The 22,529-nt window shown below is 37.8% G+C and overlaps 1 protein-coding gene across 4 annotated transcripts in view; it reads right to left on the bottom strand.

Moving 5' to 3' along the window:
• Positions 1 to 22,529, bottom strand: part of LOC131679296 (ATP-binding cassette sub-family C member Sur) — a 296,617-nt gene that overhangs the window by 84,329 nt on the left and 189,759 nt on the right. For all 4 annotated transcript variants that reach the window (XM_058960005.1, XM_058960006.1, XM_058960004.1 and 1 more), the window contains exon 17: positions 15,607 to 15,845. In XM_058960005.1, the coding sequence (XP_058815988.1) occupies positions 15,607 to 15,845 (239 nt within the window). The remainder of the gene's footprint in view (positions 1 to 15,606; positions 15,846 to 22,529) is intronic.

Here is a 22,529-nt window from a genome sequence, read left to right as displayed (position 1 = left end):
GTAGATGACGCCTTCCACGGCGCGGTAGACTTCCGATGGTCCAAATAATTCTAGCCCGTACAATATAAATCGCCCGTTGAACGAACACTGCTGTCTAACGTGAAGTCATATTAGAAATTTTGCACCATAATTTCATAAAATAAAATGTTTCCTTTCTTGTACTAATCTGAGGTATAACTCAAAAATTGGACGCAACGACCAGTTTTTGGTCGAAAGAAACTAAACCAAAAATACCGAAAGAAACAAATAAAAAAATAAGCTAATCTCAATCACATTTCACTGAATTCACTATTATAATTCTTAAATCAATCTCCATTAAATGACTTTAAGCACTTAACTCAACTGAGAAATGCATCCAGAACTTCTGGATACTAGCCGAACCGGTAACGAAATAATCGAGTAGTTCAAATTTCTTGACTGCGAAACCTTTGTTCGACAAATACCCGAGGCGATTATGTTTCGAGGTGACGATTTTTTTATGTGGCGGTTATATACGTAATTGGCGCGAAAACACTGTCCATTTTCCAAAAAAGATAATAGCCGTCTTATAGCGTTACGTTTAGCCAAGACATACCGCTTATGGTAAAATTATGACGACTTTCTGAGACTTTGCTATACTTATTTATGGCATCTTAATTATAATTAATTTATTTTCAATGTATAGTTGAAAATTGTTTTTACAATAAATCTCGGAAATCACAAAATCGTTAAAACACACTACCAAGTTTTATGGAAATTTGATCGATGAAATTGATCACGTGACATCATATGAAAATTATCATTGAAAAAATCCTTAAATTAACTTAAATGGAACGTAATTTAATATTGGTCCGCACTCATTTTTATGATTTATTAAATAACCGGCGGAACAGTGCAGATTCCTCCGAGATTTCATGGATGTATTTTCCACTGAAAACCCCAAACTCGAATGAAAAATATCCAACCATCATAACAATGGAACAGCTTCCATCAATAAACCAGTAATTGGAAACCTAAAACCTTTAAATAATCAGTCACGTCATCGAAAGACTATGTCCGATGCACTGCGTACTCTGAATATTCCCCAAACCTTAACTTTACCTATCCCAATCACTCCGTTGGTGCAATGGTAGAACGTAAACTGAGATGGGTCAACACTACATCGGGCAACTATGTTCGCAAAATTACGTGCGTTAACGCTTCTCTTAAACTTGACCCGAAATCCTATCACTACCAAAAATGCCAGTGTGTACGAACACCGCGTACGTACATGAGGTTCAGTTGTGCAGACGAACATGTGCACGTGTTTTGGTACGCATTAGCGCACACGAAATGTGGATTTAATTGTAGGTTATTCATATCGTGGACGTACGGCCATTGACATTGAACTTCTCTTCATACGTACAAAAACACTTCCTGGTGAAAGGTAAGAAGGGATTTTTAAATCTTTCCGAATGTGTGGGACGAGCCTTCATTGTCCCCACTTATTTATTTATATATTTATTTGGATGGCAACCCGATCTGAATGAAATAACTATATTATAACAGAATACAATTTTTTTAATATATTGTGTTATAAATTAGGTCTCATTAGTAGTTAAAATAACATAAATTTATAACAAGTAACAATGGGAGATATAATTCAGAAATATTTCTGTCATATGTTCCTGATCGGGAACTAAATTGAAAGGAACGATAATATCGCATGTATAAGTATCGTTCTAATTTATTATCATCATTCTTTTCTATTCATTTATTTCGACTTTTGGGTACTGTTGAGATATGGAGAACCGATTCAAAACAGTAAATTTGGATAAAATAATAACCATGATTCAATAAAAGAACAACCGGCTCTCGGTAAGTGTTTTTTTCTTACCTGACTTTATTTTTTTCTACTAACATACTAATGTAATAATTAAGTGTCTTTGCTAAACTGTAAAGGCTAGGCAAATTTGTGTAAACTAACCTCGTGTTAAGCATTGCGCCAATCCATAATCTTTGCGTTAACCCCACACAATATTCAATAATATTAATAACTAGCGTTGACACTTTTGTTTTTCCACTACAGGGAAAAATTTGCCCTAATGTTTCTTTTCCTAATTTCTTTAGTGTTGTACTTCATCACACAAAGTGAATGAATTTTGCTTTGAAATTCCTATAAAATTTTTGTTCGGTCGCTCCGAAAAAAATAATATTTCCATTCTTGCTAGTAAATTCCCCGAATTTCCTTCTAATGGGCTGTGCTCCACTAGGAGGTTGATAGCAGTCTATTTTCTTTCTTCGAACAAAACCAACCTAGAGGTCGTGTGGCATCCGGCGGGTCAAGGTGTTTCTCCGTGCCGAGGACTGAATGGTTGATAGGACTAAAATATGCCAGTCACACACGAAGTTTCGTGGGTCTTACCCTTGCTGTGTTACGCGAATATCTGACACAGTTGACGTTTGTTTCTTCGCAAAACGTGGGATTTTAATGATGGTCATATCCCTAATACCCATTTCCGGATTCGCTATACTGCCCATAAGAGCATAAGAGTCCCATATTAAAAAACGGCAAGCCGCGAAAAGCACTGTTCAAGATTTACATTTTCATTGAGCAAATCCATAAGGACAACCATGCTTTGGCATCTTTTTATATTTTCTGAACAAACCTGGTAATCTTATTTGTGCACTGTGATTCAGTAGTGATACAGAATACTATCCAACAGATAACTCATTTTCGACAAAAATCCATATGGATTTTCTTGTGCTTTTATGGGCAGCATGGGCGATTATAAGCCAACATAGCCGTGTGTTATCCCGTGGGCTGAAATCTTATTGCACTGTTTCAGCCAAGAATTAAACCACTGGGAACCTGCTCCCATATCGTAAAAGGCGACTAATAACATGCTAGAAGTTCCTAAGTCAAGGTACTGCTCCGTACCGAAGACTTAATCTGGACGGACCTTAAGGTTTTGCATCATGGCCTTTATGCAATCTGTATTGAATCACATATCAGTGACACTGACATATAGTCACCATTTATGATTCGCTATTCCCGATTGTGTACCAACGTTTTAAGTTTCTTCTGGCGGTTGTACAATAGTCGTAAAGGATGAAGTCTAATTCTACACTAAGTAACAGCATATATACCGGCTCTTCCACGCCAAGGTATAACTTTGAAAGCTTTGTTTAAAAACCGATTTTTTTTAAAAAAAAACAAACTTTCATGTAGAAAATTTATTGAATTGACCTAAGATAAAGCTGTCGAATTGCACAAAAAGTGCTTGTGAGCAAGCGATCTGTAGATATGTCAAAATAAGTCATTTTTTATTAAATTTTGAACCGTCTACCGACAAATCTACATTAACGAATACCTCCAAAAGTGACTTTTTGAGGTCTCATGAAGGTCTGACACTAGCTTTGTACTACTTTTGCTTTCCTAAACAGTGGTAAACATTTCAACACTCCAGAGCCTCACTCTGTCGGAAAACGTAGGGCCATCGGAAGCTAATACTTCGTAAAATCGTACTCCTGGTCGTTTCGTCGAAATCATTCAGTGCAGTACTCTGCGTCACTCTTTCGAATTTGGACCGGTCTTTGCCAGTATTGTTCTTCTCCCATCCATTCTTCTTCTGGACCGCGGATGGATCAATAGTTGTGTTTATTATATTTATAACGCATAACAAACATGTCGGAATTTAGCAATTGCAATTTAGCATTTAACCCAATTGTTGAAACGAGTCTCAAAGGGAGAGTAGAGATGCAAACTTGTTAACATTTCGCAGTAAATTTCTTCCCATTCATTTGGTATATCTTTTATACTTTTCGTCGCCTTGTACTGCAAACATTGGGAATTATCACTCAAGTGTCAATAAGAAGCAATACTCTCGATGGCCGGCTGTTCGAAATTCGAATTGCTCGTTCCGATTGCTCGGAAATTGATCGCGAGCGACTTTCGTAAATATAGCTAAGATCATATTGTCTATAGATGAATAGATACCGCTATTATACGCCACACGTCTTTAATCTTACGCTTCTTCTTTAATCTTTTATGTAACGCCCCGCGAAAGAATAAATATTAAAATACCTATTCAAACGGTATTCATATTTCCACTGAAAGTCTCACACCTGAAAACTTTAATCTAAAATAAAAAGACAAAGCTCTAAAGTACTTAGCTAAATCACAATATCTACCAAGATATATCCTGATTCATTTTCCTACCTACCTATTCTTCATTTGACCAATCCTATCCTGCGTCTCTTGTGGATGGTGCAGAGAATTCCGCGGTCATAATAGTCACAAGTGTTGAACTAAGATTCCTTTCCATCCCAAAATTGACCTGCATGGGCGTGGCCATCTACGTTATTGATCATACTATAATCTTAGTCTCTCTAGGTTACACGTTGAGTATGATGTACTACTCCCAAGCATCATACAATTGGTTCAATATGCAATTTCAACAGGCTTTGATTAATCACGAGAGACTTACGGACGGTCAACTAAACTAAGCCAAGCTAAGTATTGGCGATTATAAGCACCATTTTTGGTATCTTCTAGTTGCTGTTTAGTTCCGGTTGCCTTGTACGGCCATGAAACGTGGACGTTAAAGGATCGTAGAGCGTTCGATGTCTTCGAACGTAAGATGCTGCGAACAATACTCGGCGGTAAAGAAGAAAATGGCGTCTGGCGGCGTCGCATGAATCACGAGTTATACCAAGTATATAAAGGAGTGGATATTGTCAAGCTAATAAAAAACGGCAGACTGCGGTGGGCTGGTCATGTGGTACGAATGACGGAAGAACGACAAGCGAAGATAATATTCAGTAGAGAACCGGGAAGAGGCCTACGAAACCGTGCCAGGCCGCCCACACGATGGCTGTTTGCAGTGGAAAAGGACCTGAAAGCACTCAATGTCCAGGGTGACTGGAAGAGATTGGCCCAGGACCGTGTCCGGTGGAGGAGAATTCTTCACTCGGCGTAGATTAAACGAAGCGAATTGTTGCCCTTCAAGTATCAAGTAAGTAAGTTGCTGTACAACAAGTGCTGATGATGAAATGTGTAGTGCTGTGATCGAGAATGGTTCGACTAATTAATCTTCAGTATACACGTACAGCAACTATGAATCTATCCCACCTTGTGCAGGAAGAAAAAGCTGGAAAGCTACTTAATCTTAGTAGCTTTCAACAAACATGGCGTGACATATCCACATGAAATGCCTCGTGCATGTATACTAGCGAATAGTGCTATTGATGCATTTCTTATATACGAACTCACAACGCGCGATATTTGTTCTATCACAGTCAATATGACTGTTGATAACATTAAAAAAAATACGTCTATCGTTCGTAGTATTTGCCGCATAACAAACTACTCCCTTTTGATGATTTCAAAAAGGTTGTATCATACTGTGGTACAAATGGGCTTCCACTCATAATCGGTAGTGATGTGATGCAAATGCCCACTACATAACTTGGAGCAGCTCAGATATCAATTGGAGAGGAACCGAATCGATTGAACACGTAAGTAATACAAATCTACACATACTTGATGTAGAAAATCCCCCAACATTTGCACGGGCTCGCAGAGAAGAAGTGTTAGATGAAACTCTCTGCTCTGACTGTATTACGCATGAGTTGGAAAACTGGCTCGTACCTAACGAGCTCCAATTTTCGTTATCTGATAAGTACATCGTCCTTGATCATTTTATCATCTCGATAGATATAGTCACACATTGTAATCCCAAATCTACGAACTGGGACCTCTACGAAGAGGGCTTGGCGACTAGGGTACAGGTATTCTCCAACGATTGAATCTCCAAGTGACATGGATGAGGTCGTGGATAAAACAAACTCACTCATAGTAGCAGCACATCAAGAGGCTTGTCCACTTTGAGTTATGTGTGCTTCAAGAGCACAAAGCCTATAACTAAATTAGTTATGGAATTTGCGTTTCGACTTCGTCTCATTAGAATCCGATACAAACTTAGTTAACGGACTAAGCTAGCGCCGGATTAATCGAAAAAGTGCTAGAAATAAAGCATAGTGCATCTTGCATTGGGCTGCTAAGCCAAACCAAATGTTTAGATTTCATTAGTTCTCATCAGCTTTAAATGAGCTTTATTTCTTGCAGAACACCACGCTTGAGTAAGGTTTGCTCAGGGGAACACAAATTTTTGGCGCTAGAGTAAATCCGGTGCTAGCTTCGTCCGTTGACTAAGTTAATGTCGAATTCTGATGAGACTAAGTCGAAACGCAAATTCAATAACTATTTTCAAATATGTAGTACTAACTGTCTTTTTAACACACACTTTCCAGTCTCTATGGAGCCATCACTGACGACTGCCCTTGAGTTATTTTCAGGTAGTTCTGGTTTTTGGGCATATGTTCGTAACATTGTGACAACCGAATCAATTAAATGGGCATTTGAAAGTTTTGCTCCGTATGTTTCTGGGAAAATATGGAATAGTTCCAGTTCTACTTCAAAGAGGATATGAACATATTTAGCAAAAAACTTCTAACTTGTAGTTTTGCAACAGGATACATTCCGTTAGTGTGGCAGAAAATAATTGTAAAATCCATTCTCAAAGGTGGCTACGTTACCTATGATAAGGCAAAGAGCTTTAGACCGATCAAATTGACCTCCTTCCTTCTCAAAGCATTGAAACGTTTAATTGGCCTCCACATTCGAAAAGTTAACTTAGGCGAGCACCCGCTGCATACAATGCAACATTCATATCAGCGGGAGAAGTCTATTATAATTTCGAGAGTGATTATGGGGATCAAGATTGCCCAATGTTACAGGGATTAAAGATACTTGTTGCATGAGATAAAAAAATTGAAATTGTTTGTGTAAGTTGTACAATTTTTAACTGGAACTAACTGTTTGTTGGGTAGAGGCTCGCATAAGGTAGCTGTAGTTAAAAACTTCCTTGTATAATTTGTGTGTATAGGGTAAATGTACTATAATTCGCCCCCCTAAAACATTTGTTTGCGGAAAAACTTAAAATTTCAACAATTTTGAATTGCTCTAACTAATTTTATTTGATCATTCTCATCACGTATCATATAGTATCCAATAATCCTGAATAAAAGTGATTTAAAATATTAAATTAACGAAAAAATAACAATATTCTAAATCAAGATGTGTTTCAATTTTTGTCCCCCTAAATTTAATCTTCGCCCCCCTCTTACTCTATTCTTCGCCACCGTGCGCCCACGCACAATTTCACGACTTCTATCATGCTACAATATCACAGAATTGGTAATAGAGAAAAGATTAGACAAATCCAGATTATATTTTCAAAAACTAACTATCAAACAAATAATACGTTAACTTACAAGCTCTTGTATTTATAGTCTTGTTATGTTGTGTTGTGTTGTGTTGCGAAACGAGCGAGAAGCACTCCTAGTCCGTTCGTTCGCGAGCGTGTACGAATAGCACTGCCCATGATCGCATATTTGTCCCGTCTTCTATGGGATTTCCTATCTTTATAGGACTGATTTGCGGTCATGGGCAGAGCATGCCTAGCGCTCTTCATCTAGTATGTAGGGCATATCTAGGAAGCTTTTCTCGCAGTCTCGTGTGCTTTGTTATCTCGCAAGCAAGAAATGCGTTGAAGAGCACACGCGAGTGTGGATGCACGAAGAGCATGGACTACTAATGGCATATTCGTTTTTGACAGTGCACTACACCGGTGTAGTCGGTGTTACACTCATTCAAACTTGGGTGTAATCAGTCTATCTCTTTCTTTGGCCTACACCGGTGTAGCACCAAAAAAAAAAACGAAAACGCCATAAGAGTGTTCTCGATATTTCGCGCGAAGTACGGAAGGCGATGTACGCGCCAACGAACGAGAATAGCAACGTGCAAAAACGAACAAATCATTCGTTAACTAAATAGCAGTACTAGAAAAATACTCTAAATGCTAGAAAAATCAAGACACCCCAAGGCTTCTTACTACATTTTCGTAACTGCACAGGATTAAAAATTGATTTGCCTCCAGTTTTGGAGCAGATGCAATGGATACATAAATTAATATGTCAAGCATATGTTTTAAAAATCATTTTGGAATTATCAACTGATATTCTTTGTGTAAATCATGATTGAAACAGATATATTTTTTGGTAGTTGACTTGGAGCAACAATTTCAATTTCTTTCAAATATTTCTAATATGCCCAAAATGACTACAGATGCTTACTTAAATTAAAAGGATATGCCACTAGAAAAAACCTGAACAACCGAAAAAGACAGAAACGCGTTTTGCTCGCGTTAAAAAAAAAATAAAATAAATTTAATAGCACGTTTCATTTCGTCTCGAAATGCTGGAATACGACAGATATATGTGTAGATACAAAAATCGAAACAATAACTATTCTTTTGTCTTTCTTATCGTTATACGCAAAGCTACTCCATGTGCAATGGAATACCCAATACACATGACACAATTATACGTAGAGTGGCAGTATAAGTTCTTAAGAATGTTTTTCCAAATTATTATAAATATCCAAGTAGGGGAGCCCGGGGCTAGTTGGCGGTTGGGGTAAGTTGGCGGAAGCTCCTTTTCTCCGTTTCTATTAAACATAAAGCGTTGCCTCTCGTTGTATACCTCAAGTAATGTGAAACACATTATCCGATGTGTTTTTGTTGCAAAACATTTTGTTTTGTTGAAATTGTGGGCGATATTGTGTTTTCGAGCATACCAAGTAAATTTTCTAAATTTTAAATACTTTGCGGTACTTAGGGTGATTTTCAATCTATTTCCCGAATGATTATATTTTTCGATAGCGCGTGAAAAGAGCTTTCAATATCCGTATAGATATTACATCTATCCACAAACAAAAGTTATTTTTTAAATAGTTTTTAATAAAATATGCGGTTGGGGTAAGTTTGCGGTGTTGCACGCGGGGCAAGTTGGCGGTACTATTTACAGTGCAAAAAAGTCATCAAAAAAATTATTTCTGGAATTCACTCCAAAGTAAGAAAATCTTTTTCTTGTGTATCTTGCCAATGTAGAAGACATTTATTCCGGCCAATTGCACGAAAAATTTCGAAAATATGCTTTTGAATAGGGAGTAAGCATCAAAGTCAAAACGCCGGGGTATTGAAACTGAAAAATAATAGCAAATGTCGGTTAATATACAGTTTTCTCGAAAAGACATTCAGCACGTTCCAAAAGGACCCTTGAGGCAATTGAATCTCCATTTGATTGCTTAGTTTTTGGCATATCCTCACATACCGCCAACTTACCCCGGGGCCGGGGTAAGTTGGCGGGTTTTCCGCGTCACATATTCTTGTCTCTAAAAAGGAGACAATGCATCAAACACTTTTAAAAAAATCAGAGATGTTGCCAACAGTCTGCTCCTTCATGCCGCGTGTTCTATTTTGCATGATCTACCTACATCAAAGCGGTAAAAATTGAAAACTGAAAACACCGCCAACTAGCCCCGGTCTCCCCTAGTAGAACCAACATTATACCGTATTTCACTATTCCCTAATGATGTCCCGGGTATATACTAGAATCTTTGCACATGATTATCTCGAAATCATGTTTTTCTAAAAACGTCTTTGCTGTGACTATGATTGCCGAAAATGTTTTCAACCGATGTCAAATTTCTTTTTTTAAATTGTTTGTAATTTAACTGTCGTGTCCTTGAATGATTCTATTTTTTCTTCAAAATTTATCAATGTTATGAATTTCTTAAAATATCAGTGATAATAGAAAAATAGTGGATTTTTTGGAAAAATCGTCCCCGTTCGCAAAAATAACAAAAAATACAATGCGTAGTTCAAGGACACCACAAGTGCCTGTACTTATGATTTTTTTTGTTTTTATGTTTTCAATTGAGCTGTTATACAGCAATCGTAGTCACGGCAAATCTCTTAGAGAAAACGCGCTTTTGTGGAAATGGTTATAACTTCGACAATTAGGGTGGATGTACCAATAGTCGCATACTCAAGGAAAACTTTTGCTAAAAATCGATGAATACACACCAAAAAATAATGAAATTTAAACGACATGTAAATCAATACGAATGTAAACACACAACGATTGAATCAAAAATTTGATTGAAAATTACGTTAAAATCAATTGGAGCATCAAACAGCATGCAATTTTACACTTTCATTCGTGTAATATTACATGTCATTCATTTTACATCAGTATTCGAGTAAAAATACATTGAAGCGCATTGGTTTTCCGTTTAAAGAAACTGTAATTTTCAATCTACGTGTAAAATTATAATAAAATTCGTTGAAGAAAGCACGATAAGTCGTGTGTATTTGTGGTGGAACTTAATTTTACATTTATATTCATGCTCCAAATATGTGCATGAAAATAAACTTAAAATTATAAAATATTTTTTTCTGTGTAGGCCTATAGGCAATGTTAAAACATTAAACTAAAGCTTTCAATCCCTACTTCATAGGAAAAATATAAAGATTGCTTAGTAACCAATTTTTGTATTCAAAACCGCTTGTACCTTTATAGGAACACATGTACCAATAGTGGTGCAATCGCTAGGTTCTGGTCCTATTGTTGCAAATCCCATTGATTTCTTACGGGACTTGCAACTATAGGTACACTATGTCAACTATAGGTGCAAGGAAGCACCTATTCAAAGAACATCAATTTTTTTAAAGTTTTTTGAGCAAATTTCAAGGATACCAGTTTTATTGTCGCATAATTTTAGTGCGATGAAACGATAAAAAAATATTTGTTGATGGTTGGTACCTTGGTTAGGCGTATAACCCACTACTGAAACTATTGGTGCACCTCAACTATAGGAGCACCCACCCTATTAATATTTATTCATGTTCACAAGTGGGTTTTGCAAAATAGACATTGTACTACGCTAGACGTATAATAAGTATTTGATATAAATACGGCTACATACCTTCATAAAATTTCAATTTTTTCCCTTTTGTCCTGCACCTCAATATATAAAACCTCTTAATCACAGACAGAAACTTCGTTGTATTTGTTTTCATTAAGGCTTTCCAAACGAATTAATTTTTGGCTTGTTTCTCTATAAACTATTAAAAAATGAATGGAGAGGTTGTATTTTGATAGGTTTTGTCTTCCTTACAGAGAAAGCCTAGAAACCTGCTCGGTGCTGTTTAGAATCCACATATCAGGAATATACATTCGTAAAACATCAAACATTACGTTTGTAAAAGGTTTTCTAATTATAATTAATATAGTTTAATTGAATTGTTAATAACATATTTTAGAAATCGAAAACAACTGCGCTGGATTCAAAGATAGATTGCAGAATCTGATCATCTTCACTGCAACTGAATAGGCAGAGAGCAGTCTTGGGGCGCTCTTATTTTTCCAGTAAATAAAAAATGTACTTTCGTTTAGTTACCAAGTAGTTTATCCGTTTTTACTCGGTTTAGAGATATTGACCTTAGAAAGAGTTAATAGCTCTGTAAAAAGCGAAAAGCGAAGAGAAAACAGGTTATGGTATTTTAGAAAATTGTCTATGTCAGCCGTCTATATTACTTTCTAGAACATCAGAAATCGCTTGAAGCTCCATAATAGAAGTTATGGTGAAAAAACTGTTTTTGAGGGGCCTTGCACGCAGGGCCGTCGAGAGCCGCGCCGGGCCCCGGGGTTTGAAGTACTGACGGGCCCTACCATATATGACTTCTTATTTCAATATCGATTAGAGAAACTATACGGATACAATCGTTTCAATTAAACTATTTGTTATGAAAATTGTTTATTTGACACGATTCAACGCATTAGCTTAACAGAGTCGTCAGTATTTTAAACATGTAATAGATGGAAAAAATAAAAATTAATAAAGGAATATTTGTGTCTGGCCATTAGAATGACTTGCGTCCGATTTACCATTCCAATTGGAAACCTTTTTTGTGGCATTGCCATACAGTCCATATCGGCATTGTTCATGCTCCCTTGACGCACAATAATGCTGCCCAGAATCAGAGCTTAGAAAAATTGACATCCCTTCGTGAGCTTGAATGAGAAACAAAATTCAATTCATGCCCGCCGCGATGAATCGAATGTTTGGTTTGTTTCCCTCGTCCTTTGCTTTTCGGTACAACGCATTCATGTTCGCATATGTTCGGTTTCAGCAGCAAACTGAATCTTGTTTCTATGCTAGCTCGTCGCTGTTGTGCTATCTTATGACAAGCGCCATTTAGCACATTTCGAGAAAAACGATTTTTAAAGTTTGAGATTGAATATCTTGAAACTTAGAAATTGCACAAACAATTCAAAGAAGGCAATTGATGCTTCTATCTATTCTGTATTAATCTCTCAAATATTACGAAGATCGGTTGACTATGTTGCGAGTTTTCACTATAAATGTGAACAAAAGTCACACTTACAGGTGCCATAGGTGTGTATTGATGACAAAATTTGTAGGGTGTCATAATCGTGCATGGAAAATTTTCCATAGAAAAAAATCAGCAATTATTAACTTTTATTCATATCTTTGGCTTCATTTGGTCTATGAACAATCGATGAGATGCATTTTGAAGGAAATGAGTGAGAGAATTTAGAAAAAATAGTTATTTTTGGTTACAGTGTTGCCAAATATGCTACATTTCCAGTTTAAAACTTAACTTGCATTTTTCTCACAATTCGTGCATTTTTGTTTTGAAAATGAGTATGCCATTGTGTTTCTCAGATAGTTTTACATATAAAAACATCTTTTACATCAAGATAATTTGAGCCAATCCCTAGACACAGTCAATTGAAGTAAAAAATGAAAAATTTCTCAGCACGTTTCTCGCTATATCTCAGTAACCAAGCAGGTTGTCAAAATTCTGTAAACGCCACTTTGCACAGTGGCTCAAAACAGCGTTTTGAGGTACTTAATTCACTGGAGTCAAAACTGTCCATATTAGTGATTTCACATATCCTACTATGTTTGTGTGTGTAAAAAGCGCCATCTTTTGGTGATATTATCTTTATAAAAAAATGATCATAGTAGGCTATAGAAAATTTAACTTTTGAACCGAAAGAGATAGCGCTTGGCTGTCTTCGACAAAGTTGTAGAGGAGAGTATTTTTATAAATTTTGCAGAAGACATGTTGTCTCTGTCACTCATAGTAATCGAGTTATGAGAAGTTCTCTATGGTGGACTCCTTCATTTCCTATTTTTACTCATAACTTTTTTATTTCTAATTTTTCGCATTAACAATGTTCTAAGGTATTTTTTATCATCACAAAACACACAACTTTTCCGAAGAGACCAGATAGCTGTGAATGCTGTGTAAAGACTTATAACTGATTTTGATTTAATTTTGGCCTGTTTTTGAACCCGTGTGACTTCACTATCGGCAAAAATTGTAATTATACTATCAATAATTCTAATAGGACTAGGTTTCACCTACAAAACAAAGGTAAAATTGTTTGTCCATAAGCACCCGTTCAAAAGTTATACACTTTATGTCTGGCCTTCCTTTATGTCTGGCCTTCCTGAAGTCGCGTGCATGGCTCACTGAACGAGTAGGCGCTGGTGTTCAAAGACGCTCTCGCTTGATTTCCTGAGTGACGCGCACTCTATGTACTAGTGCGTCTACCGAAAGGTTAACACTGATATTGAATGATTTTCCAATGGGTGCATTAACCGGCTGGATATTTTCAAATATTTCAGACTGTGGTGAAGGCAGCAATTTTATGCATAATCTTTTTTGCCCTGAAGCTAACTTTCATACGATAATCTGGACTGAGATGAAATTGTATGTCACCCATTGGAAATTGGTTTTGGAATCAGTTGTTACATTTGCGCTGACATTCAGAGAGAAAACATTCCGAATGCGATGACTGGGATCCAACAGCGAAATCTGCTGTTAAAAGACTGAGACAGAGAGTTGTGAGAGAAAGAATTTCAACTTTTGGTGGAAACTAATGGGTAGAATAAGTATCTAGTTAAATTCCCATATTTTCTGCATCAAATGTGTACACTGCAACCTCCATTTACGAATCAAGCCAAGGGTTCGTAAATTAAATTAGTTCGTTTTTTGGGATTTAGATCGTAAAAAAAGTTCGCTTCACATTCTTATTAAAATTCGTTGGTTGAGCAATATTATCGATAACCCTAACAATATGGGAATTTTTGAAAAGGGCTTGACGAGTAGATGAAAGAAACGGTAGCTTGGAGCTATTTCGAACAATATCTGTATAAACTATGAGGGTATTTTTAAGCGGGTTTGATGAGTAGATGAGCGATGCCCTTTTGAAGGCCAATATAGCGTCTTCTGGTTGAGAAAAGTTTTCTATAATCATATCATTCGCATCACTATACCTATATCGATTATATTATCTTATTTCGAAAACGTCAATATTTTAGGTTATAATGATGTCTTAACTGGAATTCGCCATCTTGATTTTCAAAATACATCGATTTTCGTCATCTACTCGTCAATCCTATTCCGAGAATATCCAACTTTTATTAGTGACAGTTAGCTAGGAATATGATAAATTGTATACCACTTCATACTGCACACTTTGAAAAACACTTGCGATAAATGAAACCAGAATGGTTCAATTGCACTGTTAAATGAATCTGATTGGGTTACGTTCACCTACTTCAGAAAACCATTGGAACGTATTTGATTGTAATATATTTGCAGTGTCAACAGAAACAATAAACTTCAACAATTAAATTAAAATAAATTTAATTCGGTTAAAAATGCGGGCCCCCAAAACAGACCCGGGCCCCAGGGTAGTTGCCCCCCCTGACCCCCCCTCTCGACGGGCCTGCTTGCACGCCCTGTATCTCGAAAACCAAGAATTTCCGAAAGAAATCTTCCTGGTAAGTTTCTCTACAACTTAATTGAAGTGAGTGTTTCTAGCTGGATTATTGAAGAAAATAAATTTCGTAACTAACTATTAAGGGGATTAGTCAACGATCCGATGTGATTGAAAGAAAGAACGTTTTATTTCAAGAGCAAACATAACTAAAATCAATAGTCTACTTTGTGACCACTGTGGAACGGGGCGAAGAGAAACCCATACGAAGAAAAGAACGCTATATGGGATTTCGCTAGGGGCGAAGATTAGAATTGAGTTCCATCTTGCGTTAATTTTCGCCACTTTTTAAAATTGTTCAAACTTAATTAAAGAAAGGTAATAATCGCGGATGTGCGTTGACATGTATTCCTGCAATGCTTAAAAACATTACTATTGAATATTCTACCGCTTACTCACAAAATTTATATAACTTTCCCCGCGATAAAAAATTGTTACCATTTTTAGTTTTCAGGAAAATAAGTACTACAGGTACTACTTTATTTACGATTAAAAATACGTTATGAAACATTTTTGTTGAAAATAGGGCAGTTTCCACATTTTATTCCACTTAGTTTGTTTTTCAGTAATAGTCCAAAGCGGAGTTCCAGATCGTAAATCAGATAAAATTTTTTTGATAATTGTTCTGCAAGGGGGCGAAAATTAGGAAAATAATCTAGATGAATTTAAACACGAATTTTCAAAGAAACTATGCAACTTTCGTGAAAATGTGTCCTTTTATATTGTGATATCGTTTTTTTGTTTAAATTATGCGATTTGGCCAGAGAATAAAGTAGATCCAAGGATCAAGCGTCTTCACTCTCCCCATAACCAATTACACTTTGACAGAGCTTATCCTCCTGCCACAAATAAAATACTTACCCTCCTACCGACTCCATCGCAGATCGACTTCCCGTTGCCGCTAGCATGACTCCATCGCTGAAACCTCGCAAGGCGCGACCCTCGCTTCGGTACCTTTTCGAATAATGACGTCGCAGCTGGACATTCTCACCGTGGCACTCGTCGATGGGAAGTGGCAAATCGTGTGTATGAAAACGTGATCCAAATAAACTGGAATTACGCTGCGGGACCAGTGGGGTGTAGAGCAGCGTGCCGGGAGGCTGCCCGCCAAATTTCGCCGATACGATGATGGTCAGGCCAGGAGGAGGAGAAACCGGAAATAGCAAAGCAAAAGAAATATGAAAACGATTGGATTCAATTTTTTTGTTCACGCTGCGAGTAAGATGCAATGGGGGGAAGTGGGGCTGGTCATAAGAGTACAATAAAAACTTCCAAACTGAGTATGGCTGCACGGATTCGAATTGGCATTGTGTGCTACTGAACGTTGGAATAAGCCCCGGGTTGTGTAGGCGGAAGTCTCCGCTTCACTTGTTCGTCCTCGGGGCAACCAAAGATCATTTGTTCCAATAAATTTGATACAGAGTAGTGCGGTTGATACTGCTTCAGCTCAGCAGGAAGCACAGAGCAAAGCATTTCTGGGATAGAAACTGCACTTCTGGCTCGAACGGAGTTGTGGCAAAGGCATAGCTCCTAAAAAAAAGTGAAAACTGCAGCGGAAATTTCAAGAGCTATAATTTCACTCTTGCTATGACAATCTCTTTCTGGAAATGTCATTATACAATTATGATTATTACTGTGTTAAATTATAACTAACTACAAGCGAAAAAGGCAACGGGGTTTTCATAATTTACACAACTGAGTAGCTCTTCTGACATACTTTCGACGATATTTTAATTGAGCGCTGTAATTGGTTGGAATGGAATTAGTTATTACCACTACTGCAAGAGCTATATTTTTTATTGGGGCAACATTCCCATCTGATTTCCTTTTTATTTCTTCATCATTACGATAATCGGAGTACTAATTAAATATTGACATTTCTCGTTTATACGATTCCCGTTGACATCTAAACCCTGTTGCTTTCATTAATGGGCCACCACGCCAATATTGTGCCTCATGTCGAGCTTTGGCTAAACCATCGCTACCCGGAATTACCCCCGTGGTTCTCTTCGTTACAACTTTTTCCTTAAATTTCCGAAAAAAACTTATGTATCCCTTGAGTGGGAACCGAACAGGCTGCGGGTGATTGCACAAAAGAGAACCGAAGAAAAAATCGGCTAGCATTAGGTCTAAAAAGTGCCAAAAAGATGTAAGTTTGTTCAAAGTTCGGTACACCGCTAACAACAGCAGACCAAAGTTGTTGCCCCCGAAAAACTCTTTCCAATTTACTATAAAGATAAAAACATGGCGATGAAGTACACCGTGCTGAGTTAGTTCATCATCGCAGGGGATCTGTCGGTCGCGGCAGGTTCGTGTACATCCTCTGGCTTACGTTCGCGTTCACGGTTCGGCAGTACTGGAAATAACTATTTACTTTTCAAACCGACGACAAGGTACGAGCTATCTTGCTGCCAGAAATACAAATAAATTTCTTTGCAGAATGTTTTGTCGAGCGTGCGAAATGTTCGGAGGAAACTTGTTCATCTTTTCCACTTTATGCGCTGGATAGCAAAGTTGTTAAGTTGATTGTTTTTTTTTTCTCTTAGCAGCATTGTCATTTCGGCGGGCTTCGAATCATTTTGCGGTTGGCAAGTTTTTAATGAAAAATACTATTTGCGCTAAGTTGCAAAACGAAACCATTTATGTTCTCTGCTTTCACTATATATCATACTCAATACACTACGACAGACTATCGGTAATTAAAATAATAACACTTGTTCACTGATAAATTGTTTCCTCACATGTCTCACTACAATCTATCACAAAAATACAAGCTTTAAGATTTTTAATCGTTTTCACAGACACTTTCGCGACATATACAGATTGTCGGGTTGCAATTCTTTCGAACCCGAACCCGAGAGCTTGAAAATTGAAAAAAACGAACCCGACCCGAGCCCGAAATTTAAAAAAACCCGAACCCGACCCGAGCCCGAATATTTCAAACTTAAAAAATCCGAACCCGACCCGTGCCCGAGATTGAAAATTTTGTTAAACCCGAGCCCGACAAACAAAGAAGCAGAAGATTTTTAATTTTAGCAGAAAAGAAGCAGAAGATTGTTAATTTTAGGCACCCGAGCTGGATCCAAGGCTTTGAGAGGTCCCAAAAATCGATCTTTCGCGGATAGGCGTATTTCTAGACTCATCGTATGGGTCGAGCAAGTGCCTGAAACCCAAAGCAATACGCAAAGAACAGTTTAATGAAGTGTAGGATCGTAGCTGAGCGGAAATAGAAACTATCGTATAGAGGCCGGCGCTGCCGCGATACGCCTCCGATTTCAGGTACAAATTGTCGGCGCGTCCGATTTCAGGTACAATTTGCCTCTACTTCCGTAATCAATCACCGACAATATCGTTCTTTGGTACAGCCTAATCAGGTCTCCTGGGTGGGCACCTCACCATGTTCCGGTTATTGTACGGAGAAAGTTGATCATTTGTTGGCACTTTTGTTTTTGGTACCTATTGTGACATCCCCAGATACCGTTGGAGTTGAACCATATCCCGAGATATTTGAATATTAAACAGTGAACAATAGTTTGACCCATTAATTGAAGCTGAAGTCGTGCCAATTCACGCTTGCTTGGAAATACGACTAGCTCAGTTTTCTCCGTTTAAAAGTAGGAACTCGATTAGAGGGCCCAAGCAGGCAAATTGTCCAAGGTATCTTTCAATGGTTCTTGCAGATCAACAGCGTTGGGGCCTGTAGTAGCTACCGCACCGTCATTTGCAAGGAGCCTTTGCCAACAGAAATTAACAAAATATTCGTCAATGTTATTGACTTTGCATCTGCGGAAGCCAATTGTGGAAGCCGAATAGGATCATTTTCTCGAACTTTCGGAAACAGGACAGCATTGCAATCGATCGATATGACTTGTGGTCGGAGGTTGATTTTCCTGGTTTTTTAATGGCGCTGATTTTCACTTGCCTCCAGTCACGAGGGACAATGTTGCCCTCAAGAACCGTATTAAATAAATTCAATTTGCGTCTCTTCGCAGAGTCTAGAAAATTCTTCAACAAGTTGAATTTGGTTCCGTCCAGCCCTGAGCTTTTATTGTTACATGATAAACGAGCAAGTGAAAACTCCACCTTCGAAAACGGTGCTTCGTTCGCGCTATCGTGAGAGGACGCTGCGCGGCAGATCTTCTGTTCTGTGGCGGAACCCGGGTAATCCTTTTTGGTGAAATCGAATATCCAACGGTTTGAATATTCCACGCTCTCGTTAGTACTCTTCCAGTCTCGTAAACGCCGGGCCGTGACCCAAAGAGCACTCATCGACGTCTCTTTCGTTATTCCGTCAACGAATCGATGCCAGTAACTACGTTTCTTGGCATTAATCAAACACTTCAATCGCGTTTCTAACGTCGTGAACCGTCGATAACTAACGGGTAATCTTGTGCGATCTTCCTTCGTCCCATCTTATACGCTGCGGCCTTTTTCCGCGTATACATCTGAGCACTCTTTGTCCCACAATGGGTTGGGAGGCCGTCCGTGAGAGTTCGCGTCTGGTACGCGTTTTGTCGGAGCTTGAATCGCGGTGTCGAGAGTCTAGTCAAGAACTCTAACTCTTGCTTCGGAGAAAGCTCTTGTATGAACTATTTTTTGTCGGATATCGCGGACGCGTAGCTCTTCCAATCAATATTTCATGCGAGGTCATATGAAGCATTGATTGTGTTTGGTGGTCCTGAATCGTTAGCAATAGTATTTACGATTGGTCGCTGCCGTGGAGATCAGGGATGACCTTGCACATGCAATCTATCCGCAACGATGTTGAGCAAAGGGACAAAACTAGAGCGCTCGGGTGCGCTGCTGGGCGCGAGCTAGAATCCATATCATTTCACCCGGGTGTACCCCATTAGGCATAAATACGTTAGGCATACGTACGATAGGCATAATGGTCGTTAGGCATAAATACGTTAGGCATAATGGACGTTAGGCATAATATACGTTAGGCATAATGGACGTTAGGCATAATGGATGATTGACATATATTTACATTGTTATATGTGTTAGAATTACTCTGGAAGTTTATCAAACTCGATCAACATTTTATTCTACTGTATATACTAGAATAAATCTTAAGTCAAATAAAAGAAGCAAACCGATTGCGTGGTATGCAGAAATTCAGCTTGCGTTAATTTCTCTACGTAAAAGCTATAATTTTCAAATGACTAAAATAGAAATTTTCTTTGGACTGATATGAACACTGAAGAAGACTACAAGTAATAGTTGAAATACTAGTATTTGATTGAAGTTGAAAAGCAATTGATTTTCATTATTATTAATATAGTGGAATTAAACGGAAGACATCTGCCTTAAGAAGATTAATTGTGACATTCCGCCAAGTCTGAGCGACAAGTTTTGAATCTTGAAAAAAAATTGTAATTCATCTTGTTTTTTTCTATCTTTGATAGTACTCCTAACTGCCTGTCTTTCGCATTTTCAAATAAAATTTGCAGAAAACCCTCTAAAAAATCACGAACCTAGCTCATTTTATCGCCACAACTTTGTATATAACTCCTTAATGTATGAATAACGCACATCAACTTGGATTAACTCTTACATAAATGTATGGTGCAATTTTCCAAGAAGAAAATATGTGCTCTTGAAGATCAGCTCATGAAAGAAAGAATGATGCATTTCTTTATTTATTCAACGAATATAACAATATTGCTGCTTCAATATTGATTATCACCTATATTTTCAAGTTCAATTATTAAAGTTTAGAGGCCATCAAAATAGAACTACGGAAACTGTCTGATACGATGAAGAGTTTATTTGTGTACTGTGACGAGGTACCGAAACGAAAAAGGTATCATCACAAACGTAAAATCTGTAGCCTAAGGCTGATGCTGTGTATAACATTGCAAGTTTCCATAGGCTCCAAAACTTAGTATTTTTTCATTATTCGGCTTTTTTAAATATTTGGATCCAACTGTATTGGTTATACATACAATAGGCTAGAAATATACTTGTACCAAACTGTTGACTTAACCCTAAAACTTGCGTTTTCCATCCTAGAACGTTATACTGGTGTACAAATGTACCCCACCCGTTTGATCGCAATTTTCGCAGGTAAAACTGCAAACAAAAGAAATGTATAATACATCATTTTCTTCGTTTTTGCCTTTCTCAATAGAAAGGTATTGCAATTGCTCTGAAAACCGACTTTTTAACGGAGGCCCGGAGGGCCGAGTGACATATACCATTCGATTCAGTTCGTCGAGTTCGGCAAATGTCTGTGTGTGTATGTATGTGTGTGTGTATGTATGTGTGTGTGTATGTGCGTCTGTGTGTGTGTACGCGAACACAATCTCACTCACTTTTCTCAGAGATGGATGAACCGATTTTTACAAACTTATTCCCAAATGAAAGGTGCAACGTTCCCATAGGCTGCTATTGAATTTCTAATGGATTCGACTTCCGGTTCCGGAATTACAGGGTGATGAGTACGATCACGCAGAAAATGTCGATTTTAAGAAATTCTGCAATGAATGTATAATGGTGAAAATTTTTCCAAAATGTGACCACAACTGCTTCGATTTGTAGTACTAGGTCATTAACAGCCATTCAAAGTCTCTTTGGTCACATTGGCCACCATCATCGGTTCCGGAAGCCCCGGCGGAAGTATCCAAATTCAGACTAACAGTCACATCGGTTTCTCGGAGATGGCTAGACCGAATTAACCAAACTTAGTATCAAATGAAAGATGTTGCGTCCCCGTAAATGGCTATTAAATTTTATCCCCAACCGACTTCCGGTTCCGGAGTTACGGGTTGTGGCGTGCGATCACATAGCAAATTGTGATTCAAATCGATACTCCGATGGAAGCAAAACAGGTAAAAATTTCGCTAAAATGTCTCTCAAATAACTTAACTTTGCAGTTCTAGGTCACCGACAGCCAAACAAACTTTTGTTGACTACATTGACCACCATAGACGGTTCCGGAAGTGCCCGGGAAAAGCGGCCATCTTTCAAAATTTACGAACTCACATCAGTTTCCCTGAAATGATTGGGCCGATTTTCACAAACTTAGTCCCAAATGATAGCTATAATATCCCCATAGATGTCTATAAAATTTCGTACGGATCGCTTATATGGTTCCGGAAATATAGACTAAAACGTCCGGTCACATATAAAATTCCCATATAAGCCGGAACTCAAAAATTTTTTCAAGGGGGGGACCCCATGAAATTTCAGAAATCGAATTCGTATTTTTGATGCCAAACATCTTTAAAATGCATGAAACGTCGAGATTTTATGTTATCTCGAAAAAAAATTTTTTTTATAAAAATCGACTTTTTGGGACTTTGCCGATTTCGCACCTTTTTGCCTTTCTCATATAGAAAGGTTATGCAATCACTCTGAAAAACGTCAACCTAATCCCGGCCCGGAGGGCCGAGTGTCATATCCCATTCGACTCAGTTCGTCGAGATCGGAAAAAGTCTGTATGTGTGTGTGTATGTGTGTATGTATGTGTGTGTATGTGTGTGTGTATGTGTGTGTGTATGTATGTGCGTATGTGTCAAATAATGTCACTCATTTTTCTCAGAGATGGCTGGACCGATTTGCCCAAACTTAATCTCAAATGAAAGGTGCAACCTTCCCATCGTCTACTATTGAATTTTGGATCGATCGGAATTCTGGTTCCGGAATTACAGGTTTCAGAGTGCGGCCACACAGAAATTTCTCATATAAACTATAGGAAAAATTAAAAATAATTTTTTTATTTTTGATGCTAAATGTGTTCAAGGTGCATGAAACGTCGAGATTTGATTCAAACTCAAAAA

This window comes from Topomyia yanbarensis, chromosome 2 (assembly GCF_030247195.1).
Source record: "Topomyia yanbarensis strain Yona2022 chromosome 2, ASM3024719v1, whole genome shotgun sequence".
In the NCBI taxonomy this organism is placed as follows: domain Eukaryota; kingdom Metazoa; phylum Arthropoda; class Insecta; order Diptera; family Culicidae; genus Topomyia; species Topomyia yanbarensis.
Note: the sequence above shows the minus strand (reverse complement) of the source record. Positions and strands in the feature narration are given on the sequence as shown.